General features: G+C 41.8%; 1 protein-coding gene across 1 annotated transcript; it reads right to left on the bottom strand.

Moving 5' to 3' along the window:
* Nucleotides 1-347: 347 nt before the first annotated feature.
* Nucleotides 348-10396, bottom strand: LOC109909016 (cdc42 effector protein 2-like). The gene is made up of 2 exons (XM_020507864.2): nucleotides 10214-10396; nucleotides 348-3870 (listed from the first exon to the last, which is right to left on the bottom strand). The coding sequence occupies exon 2, from the start codon at nucleotides 3511-3513 to the stop codon at nucleotides 2650-2652; it is 864 nt and encodes a 287-aa protein (XP_020363453.1). The 5' UTR covers nucleotides 3514-3870; nucleotides 10214-10396; the 3' UTR covers nucleotides 348-2649.
* Between the last annotated feature and the right edge of the window lie 223 nt (nucleotides 10397-10619).

Here is a 10619-nt window from a genome sequence, read left to right on the forward strand (position 1 = left end):
CGATGCTGCTCGTGCCAACAAATCTTCCATACTGAATGAAAAACCACTACCTTTTTAAAACCATGTCAATATTTATTTCCCAAACACAATTCAACACAATTGCCTTTTTGTCTTTTCATAATAAGTTTATTTTAACACACCTAATTTCTTTACACTTTTAACATAGGCCAGGGCTATGAAATTATGACCTTTTCCTAAATATTTGGTCAAATTATGAATTTTGTGTATGGTTTCCCAGAAACAAGGGTGGGTTAACTTGCCCATTTGGTTCAATTTACCCCACACTCCCCCAATAGGTGGTGTGGTGGGATGACCTCAATATTGGAAAGATAAGCCAGAAGTTGCAGTTTCCACAGATTCCACTCTTTTATTTATCGACAACACAATAAAGGCCCACACATTTCAAAGACAAAATCAAAATGTTTCATTACATAATTACAATCTTCCCTGTTCTGTTATCACTTAGCAAATTATGGGAGCAGATCAGCCCTTCATTATGTGTTGATGGAAATTTCATATACAAAATAATAAGGTGCTTTATTTTCAGTTTAAGAAAGGAATTATATTTCTTTGAGCTGTGTTTCTTGGTCCTGGCCCTGGGGATCCATCAAGCCTCTCATTTGGGGTTGGGTGTATGAGGGTGGGAATGTGTACCCCTTTGGGTCCCCGTCCCAGGGTTGAGATGCATACAGTACCAGTCAAAAGTTCAGACACACCTACTCATTCAAGGGTTTTTCTTTATTTTTACTATTTTCTACATTGTCAAATAATAGTGAAGACATCAAAACTATGAACTAATACATATGGAATCATGTAGTAACCAAAAAAGTGATAAACAAATAAAAATATATTTGAGATTCTTCAAAGCAGCCACCCTTTGCCTTGATGACAGCTTCGCACACTCTTGGTATTCTCTCAACCAGCTTCATGAGGTAGTCACCTGGAATGCATTTCAATGATTTTATTTGGCAAGTCAGTTAAGAACAAATTCCTATTTACAATGATGGCCTACTCCAGCCAACACTGGGCCAATTATGTGCCATCCTATAGGACTCCCAGTCACGGCCACTTGTGATACCTTCTGGAATTTAACCAGGGTCTGTAGTGACACCTCTAGTACTGAGATGGGGTGCCTTAGACTGCTGCGCCACTCTGGACCCCAATTGTGTGGTTCCCACCGTGAAGCATTGAGGAGGTGTGATGATGTGGGGGTGCTTTGCTGGTGACACTGTCTGTGATTTATTTAGAATTCAAGGCACACTTAACCAGCATGGCTACCACAGCATTCTGCAGCGATACACCATCCCATCTGATTTGAGCTTTGTGGGACTGTAATTTGTTTTTCAACAGGAAAAATGACCCAAAACACACCTCCAGGCTGTGTAAGGGCTATTTGACCAAGAAGGAGAGTGATGACCTGCTCTCCACAATCCCCTGACCTCAACCCAATTGAGATGGTTTGGGATGAGTTGGACCACAGAGTGAAGGAAAAGCAGCCAACAAGTGTTCAGCATATGTGGGAACTCCTCCAAGACTGTTGGAAAAGCATTCCTCATGAATCTGGTTGAGAGAATGCCAAGAGTGTGCAAAGCTGTCATCAAGGCCACGGGTGGTTACTTTGAAGAATATAAAATATATTTTGATTTGTTTAACACTTTTTTGGTTACTACATGATTCCATATGTGTTATTTCATAGTTTTGATGTCTTCCCTATTATTTTACTATGTAGAAAATAGTAAAAATAAAGAAAAACACTTGAATTAGTACATTTTGACTGGTACTATATATAAAAAAAGGGATGGTACAGCATCTAATGTACATATTGATTTAATACATTACAGTAATATACAGTACATAACCATTTGAAATACACTAATATATCAACACAATATAATAAAATGCTGAGGGATTTGATGCAATTCCAGAAATTGCACCGCTGTTACAAAATATGAACTTTCTCTGGTTATCCCACTATATTTAAAGGATTTTGAAGAAGCTGCACAATTCTCAAACTTTGATTCTAATGCACACAAAAAACATTTTGACCTCAGTTTTTGCCCTGCTAGAACGGTTGCATTTTGGATGTCATTACATTTGCCACTAGATGGCAACCTAATACATAGAATACTCCATTCTTGACAATGTTGTACTGACATAAAACAGTCAAATTCCTCACAGAGGTACACACAGAACTTTAAAAAATTTGTGCCTGTAAGAATATCAAAAGCACATGAATTGTATTTTGAGGCAACTACGTTTCATCCTATCAGAAAACCACAGAGCTTACTTAGGGAGTTAGTGAAGTATGATTTATGTACCCTAACAATAGTGAAATGCGGAAAAACATTTCAAATGATAGTCTGCGAAAATGTAGACAGCATTTGGGTGGGAGAAATGATTGTCTCTCCACCATTGTGAATCTGAATATCAAAAGACAAATGGTTTGTTCTGAAGCTGCTGTGTATCCAGTCTGGATATTATATAGTCCCACAGTCCCAGCGTTTGTGTCCGTCAGTCCTGGCACTATCCTCTGTCTCTGTCTGTTTGTTGGACCAGACCAATCATCATTAGGCTATATGGAGGATGGCAATAAAAGTGTCCCAGACACCTCTCTGCACAGCGGTGTCTAAGCCCCTTTCCTCCCTCTGCTCACAACTCACAGCGGTCATCAATGCTCTTGTAGCGGTCCATGATCCTCAGCACGTCCTCCAGGATGGACGGCCCCAGGTCCAGATCCAAGCCCATCAGGGACTCTGAGTGGGAGACGCCGGGAGAGAACCTAGGGCACACGGTGGGCGACTCACTCCGCTCGCTCCCCAGGTCCTCATTGCTCAGGCCAGCGTCTGAATCCAGGCTCAGCCCCCTCCGAGGGTCCAGGGGGCCACAGCTCTCTGACATGGAGTCCTCTGAGGAAACCTCTGAGAAGGAGCCGGAGGAGGGCACCATGTGCCTGAAGGAGGCAGAGTAGCTAAGGTTGTGGCAGGGGTCCATGTAGCAGCCGACACCCTGGTCACACACAGAAATAGAGTAATGGTTCTGCTGGTTTTGGTTATGGTTGTTTGGCAGAGGTTGGTACTGTTGCTGCTGGGACGGGGGGGTTGAGTCCTCCAGGTGAAGTCGAGGTGGCTTGGGCGGGGCCTGCTCATGGGCGATGAACACAGGCATGGAGATGGTGCTCTTCAGCATGCTGGTAGAGTGGTGGTAGGGGTTGCGGTGGTTGTTACAAGAGTGGTTGGATCCTTTGTCGTTCATGGGGTAGGCCTCTTCCAGATGCCTCTCCATACTGTGGGACCGTGGTAAGCCGTTCAGGGAGGGCAACATGTCCATCTTGCCCTGCAAAAAGCCCACGTCTCCGAACATGTCGCCCTCCCCCTCCGGCCCGACATGGGCACTGTGGCGCATGTCCCCTAGCGGGGGGCTAATCATGTCGCTGGACAAGACGTCTCGCAGCTTGAGCTTCTTCCCCCACTTTGGTGTGGTAGTCTTTAAGTACATGGGCGTCTTGGCTGGCATTCTGTTTCCCAGAATTCAGTGTGTGAGGGGATCGTCTCTCAGTGATAAGATTTGCACCTCCTTTTAATGATAGACAAAAGTTGGACAAAAGTGATTTTTATTGTTTATCCTTGTCCTTACTTTGTCCACTTCCTTGTGATCACAGTGGCATGTAGGCCTTGACCGGAGAACAACACACTCTCAAAAAGTCACCATTATTCAGTAAGGGTGGTGGGTGTTCCAGCTTCAAAGCCTCCCTTCTTCCTTATCTTTTGGCCTCTCTGAAGATGAATCCTTTGGCTGCCTTTATGTCTGTTGATTCTCTGACGAGGCTCAGTTGCTTTGGGAATGTGGCATCAAAATGATAGGATTGGAGGACTGTGGAGACACAGAGAGAAAGACAGAGAAAGATTTACACCCTTGGAGCCAGAGGACAGAAAATATAAGGGGAAACACTTCAAGAATCTGTGTTTGCTGAGGGGGACTGGCTGAAACCACACAAAATGCCTTTAGTTTAACATGGCAGATGATGTGTGCTGATTTGAGGTTTGTGTGGGGTTTTGCAGTGAATCACACATTAAATCATACACCCTCAGGAAATCATTGCACATTCCAAAGACTTGCTAGACTTTTGTGGAAACACAATTTTCCAAGGAAGTTGTTTGTTCAAAAGATTTTGTGTGCGTCTCCCTGAGTGGTAACCTGTTATCAGGGCCTGTGTGGTTCCATTGCTGAGAAAAACATTGCGTATTATACAGCTGTGTACATACTGAGGGAGCAAGAGAGATTATCATACAAAACTAACACTTTACATTTACATACACATTTAAATGCACGTTAACTGTAGACTTTTTCTTCAAAGTCCATTTGGATAACAGACATAAAAAAATCACGATCATCATGATCTGTTGGCTTTTGCATAGCATCCTTATTTCCACATTTTGTTACGTTACAGCCATATTCTAAAATGTATTAAATTGTTTTTTCCCTCATCAATCTACACACAATACCCCATAATGACAAAGTGAAAAACAATTCTAGAGATTTTGCTAATTTCTAAAAATTAAATGAACAGATATCACATTTACCTAAAGTATTCAAACCCTTTACTCTGTACTTTGTTGAAGCACCTTTGGCAGCGATTACAGCCTTGAGTATGACGCTACAAGCTTGGCACACCTGTATTTGGGAAGTTTCTCCCATTCTTCTCTGCAGATCCTCTCAAGCTCTGTCAGGTTGGATTGGGAGCATTGCTGCACAGCTATTTTCAGGTCTCTTCTGGAAGGTTCTCCCATCTCCACACAGGATCCCTAGAGCCCTGTCAGAGTGAACATCGGATTCTTGATTTCCTCCCTGACCAAGGCCCTTCTCCCCTGATTGCTCAGTTTTGCTGTGCGGCCAGCTCTAGGACGAGTCTTGGTGGTTCCAAACTTCTTCCATTTAAGAATGATGGAGGTCACTGTGTTCTTGGGGACCTTCAATGCTACCTTCTCCAGATCTGTGCCTCAACAAAATTGAGGAAATTGGGGGCTCCCGAGTGGCGCAGTTGTCTAAGACACTGCATCTCAGTGCAAGAGGCATCACTGCAGTACCTGGTTTGAATCCAGGCTGCATCACATCCGGCTGTGATTGGGAGTCCCATAGGGCGGTGCCCAGTGTTATCCGGGGTAGGCCGGCATTGTAAATAAGAATTTGTTATTAACTGATTTGCCTAGTTAAATAAAGGATAAATAAAATTTTAATATCCTGTCTCAGCGCTCTATGGACAATTCCTTCAACCTCATGCCTTTGGTTTTTGCCCTGACATGCACTGTCAACTGTGGGACCTTTATAGACAGGTGTGTGCTTTTCCAAATCATGTCTAATCAATAGAATTGACCACAGGTGGACTCCAATCAAGTTGTAGAAACATCTCAAGGATGATCAAGTTAACAGGATGCACCTGGGCTCAATTTCGAGTCTCATAGCAAAGGGTCTGAATACTTACGTAAATAAGGTATTTCTGTTTTTTTGTTTATAATACATTTGTTCAAATTTCCTAAAACCTGTTTTCGCTTTGTCATTATGGGGTATTGTGCATAGACTGCTGAGGAAATTGTTTTATTTAATCCATTTCAGAATAAGGCTGTAACAAAATGTGGAAAAAGTCAAGGGGTCTGAATATTTTCACGAATGCTCTGTAGATACAAAAGTATGTGGACACCCCTTTAAAAATGGTTGCGCCTATTATAGCCACACCATTTGCTTACAGGTGTATAAAATCGAGCACACAGGCATGCAATCTCCATAGACAAACATTTGCAGTCAAATGGCGTTACCGAAGAGCTCAGTGACTTTCAATGTGGAACCGTCATAGGATGCCACGTTTCCAACAAGTCAGTCAAATTTCTGCTCTGCTCGAGCTGTCCATGTCAAATGTAATTGCTGTTATTGTGAAGTGGAAAAGTCTATGAGCAACAACGGCTCAGCCGCGATGTGGTAGGCCACACAAGCTCACAGAACTGGGCTGCCGAGTGCTGAACTGTTCGTCGGGAGCTTCATGAAATGGGTTTCCATGTCAGAGCAGCCGCACACAAGCCTAAGATCACAATGTGTAATGCCCTGGTGTAAAGCTCGCCGTAATTGGACTCTGAAGCAGTGCAAACGCGTTCTCTGGAGTGATGAATCAAGCTTCACCATCTGGCAGTCCGACGGACGAATCTGGGTTTGGCCGATGCCAGGAAATACTACTGTAAAGTTTGGTGGAGAAGGAATAATGGTCGGGGACTGTTTATCATATTTCAGGCTAGGGCCCTTAGGTACAGTGAAGGGAAATCCTAATGCTACAGTATACAATGACATTTTAGATGATTCTGTGCTTCCAACTATGGCAACAGTTTGGGGAAGGTCCTTTCCTGTTTCAGCATGACAATGCCCTTGTGCACAAAGCGAGGTCCATACAGAAAGGGTTTGTTGAGATCGGTGTGGAATAACTTAACTGGCCTGCACAGAGCCCTGACCTCAACCCCATCGAATACCTTTGGGATGAATTGGAATGCCGACTGCGAGCCAGGCCTAACCTCCCAATGTCAGTGTCCGACCTCACTAATGCTCTTGTGGCTGAATGGAAGCAAGTCCCACAGCAATGTTCCTACATCTAATGGAAATCCTTCCCAGAAGAATGGGTCTGTTTTAGCAGCAAAGGATCAACTCCATATTAATAACCATGATTTTGGAATGAGATGTTCGACGAGCAGGTGTCTACATACTTTTGGTCATTTAGTGTAGTTCGTGGCTGTGCTCTAAGCTGATTTACTGATGATACTGCTTACTGCATTCAGCTGATGACATTATCGTTAATTATCTCAGTTAATGGAATCCCCACCAATCCTAGGACTTTACGCCTTCTGAAAACCTTCTTCATCAGGAGTCACGTGTTTAAAAGTTAAAACAATGTGAATGTCTAATAAGAATTGTGGGGATTTGTGTATGAATCATATCCTGTATGAGTTATAGTACTATTGTCTCACTTGATATGTGTTGAAATGTTACACATTTTCTGCTGCAGCCAGTCGACTCCTGGCATCTCTAACCGTCATGTGAATTTTAACACGCTAGCTTCACATATAAAGCTGCTTGAGATCTTTGTAAGAGGAGAGGTGTTGAGACTTGTTGGTGATGATTTTCACAGTGTTAATTGACTGCAGAGTCATTGGCCACATAGTGACAAGGTATTGTGTCACTGTGTAGAGAAATCAGATGGGGGCTGATCATGAAAGTACTCTACCATTTCTGCAACACACCATCAGATAAGATACAAACAGCCCACTGTTTGTACTGAGACATAGAGATTGAATTCTCCTTCTTGAGTTGGAAGTAAACAATATTTCACCCTTACATCTCTATATTATGTGTCTGTCAGATTGTATGCAGGGAAGTGAATCTATAAACATGCCGGTTGTCAAACACAATAGGGATAAAGTGCTGGGCTGGCCCATGCATTCTGACAGTCCTTGTGCTGCATGACAATGATGTCCTGCTCCACTCTTTATTTAACTAGGTAAGTCAGTTAAGGACAAATGCTTATTTACAATGCCAGCCTACCCCGGCCAAATTGTGCACCGCTCTATGGGACTTCCAATCACAACCGGATGTGATTCAGCCTGTATTTGAACCAGGGACTGAAGTGACTCCTCTTGCACTGAGATGCAGTGCCTTAGACCGCTGCGCCACTCAGGAGCCCTAGGGTTTTTATTCAGGCCCTATTCCTCACCTATTTATGGTGACAGACTTACCCTAATTCCATCACAGAGGAAATGTTATCAAACACACACACACACACACACTCACAAACACATAGTCACACACACACACACACACACACACACACACACACACACACACACACACACACACACACTACTGATAAGACAGCTGGATGAAAACGGACAAAATTTGAAGTGACAGATATTCCTAAATATAGCTTGTTAATTCAAATATTAATGGTGATATTTAAAGGTTGAATGCAGCCATTTAAAAAAAATCTCAATATCAAATAATTTCTGGGTAACAATGAAGTATCTTACAGTGATTGTGTTCAATTAAAATGGTAAAAAATAAACAGAAATAGCTTCTTAGCAAAGAGCAATTTCCCAAGCAAGAATTTGGGGAGTGGGCTGAGTGGAGAGGGGGAAACTGAAAACTATCTGTAATTGGCAAAGAGGTTTGGAACTCACATTCTTATTGGTCAATTAACTCATTTAAGCCTGGTGCAGCAAAGGGGGGAGTGGGTGGTGGTGATTTATTGTCTGTGTCCAGTGTGTGGGTTGTACGGACACAAGCCTTTCAGCCAAAACAGGCTGAAATTTCACGTTATCTTTTCAAACAGCTATTACACTAAAATTGCATTATCATCCATTTCACAATTTCTAAGTGTATTTCCAAACTCATAGTGTGGAAATATATATAAAACACAGGAATATCACGTTTCTGATTGCAATGGGCCTTTAAAATATATTTTTTTATGATATATTTCGTTATTATTTTCCTGGACACATATGTAACATAGTTATTCAAGTCAAACATCTGTTTGTAGTTTCTTTCCGCCACATATGGTCTCAATTTGCGTTGTGTATCAGAAGGTTATACCATTATACCGCCAGTTCCGCACTCCTTGTTACATCTCTAGTCGAACAAGGAAAGTAGCTATTAAGAAATTGTGAATCATTCCTTGTCCTGAAATTCGTAATTCGGCCATCCTAATGGCACGTAGTTCCAGAATGCGTTTAGCGTCATACGTAATGTGGTTGACCTTTTGCTCTTCTGGTGACCAATGTGTTTTTGCAATATAACCAGACCAACAAAATAACCCAATGCCCAATCTATTAAATAATGGTAATAGTGTATTTTGCAGTGGGCGTAAGACATTATCCAGACGTTTTTGGAAAAGGGAATACTCAGGCTATTGCGCAAATGTATTCCCTGTCAATTTTAGCATGATTCATCTATGTTGTGCATATTGCTGTGTATATTCTGTAGCCTACCTAGACCGTATAATTTACTCATGGCAGCAGTGAATTCAATCCGTTCAATGTTGATGAGGTAATGCCTAAGCATCTAAATGTATGGCCAATGTCATTTGTAATCTGGTTTGTGGAAAACAGATTTCTGGGTTTGAAATTAGATTGCAAATCAAATCGTATTGGTCACGTACACATGGTTAGCATATGTTAATGTGCTTAAAGCGAGACAGGCTCTGATTTATTGTCGTGATTAAGGTCCCAGGTTCTTGTGACCTTGAGTAACAGAATCTCACTCAGACCCATTTGTTCCTGCCCACTGGTTGAATCAACGTTGTTTCCACGTCATTGAAATTATGTTGAACCAACGTGGAATAGACGTTGAATTGACGTCTGTGTCCAGTGGGTGGGTTGTACGGACACAAGCCTTGTGTAATATTTAGGCTCTGAGATCATCCAATTCCCGGACATCCCCCAGTTAACTATTTGGTAGGCTACCACTGTATACCTGCTAATCCCCACACACACAACTCGGCTATTTTAAACGCGATTATTTTCCAAGAGAGCAATGCATAAACCCACAAACGGTTTACGTTCGTAGGCATATAGGACACACGCTTGAAGGAGTAGCCGTTCAAGTTTATTCAAGAGGCCATTGATTAGGGTATACCAGATGGATACTATAAAAGGCTGTAAATAATGGGATGATGTAGGCTACATTATTAAATGATTATAAGGATTAAACCCAAACAAAAGTACGAACACGTTTATAGCAAACAACTGACTTTAAAGTGGCCTTCTCACCGACTCATTTTGTGAGGGTCGCGTGGCTAACACTGGATAGTTTTGTTAGTGGAAAACCCTGTTATACATAAGCTTTTAATCTTCTTAAAATATTAGATCCCTCATAATCAGATGCAGAACGTGGTTCCGAATTTTTCGAATTGTATCCATGTTACCAATTTACGCACATTTAAGCTGCTCATCTCATGTGAATAAATCATTTCAACACATTTTGATTTTGGTATTAGTAAAAAAAAACTGCGGTATAAACTGTTTTCTAATTTGCAAGCATGCAGGCTGGTGAAATAGAACCGATGTATTATTATAATTTAGGTGAGAGATATTCGGACACAGGACGGACAAGTGACAAAAAAGACTTGGAAAGTAACTGTTTTAATTTCGTAATAATAGTCTAACAGAAGTAAATAATACTTGCCTACCTTGTACATGAATAGCTATATTTCCACAAGGAATAATCACGGAGCTGTCTATAGTCCACCGTTAAGGCGTCAGCTTCTCTCGTTAGTATAAGAACAGGTAAACCTCTTACTGCGAACTGTTTCTGGAGTCGAGGAGCCTCGCAAGAGAAGGGAGGGGACGTGATGGTTGTGAATGAAGAAAGTGAAAGGGGATCCTGTGAGGCGCGCTCTTGGACGCAATTAACTCATGGTAATGTATTGTAGGCTAAATAGCAAGCAGCAACAGATTATTCAAAAACAAATTGAAAGTAAATTCATCACACAGACTATTTAATCTTTGGCTAAGAATAAAACAGCCGTTTTTAAAGTTCAGTGAAGCACAAACACAGTTGATGTGCACATTCTGCATATGGGTCAACCAATTAAG

This window comes from Oncorhynchus kisutch, linkage group LG18, assembly GCF_002021735.2.
Source record: "Oncorhynchus kisutch isolate 150728-3 linkage group LG18, Okis_V2, whole genome shotgun sequence".
Lineage (NCBI taxonomy): Eukaryota > Metazoa > Chordata > Actinopteri > Salmoniformes > Salmonidae > Oncorhynchus > Oncorhynchus kisutch.

Bases quoted from the DNA above. Each gene is read 5' to 3' on its own strand.
- LOC109909016 (XM_020507864.2), bottom strand. From the start codon at position 3,513: ATGCCAGCCAAGACGCCCATGTACTTAAAGACTACCACACCAAAGTGG.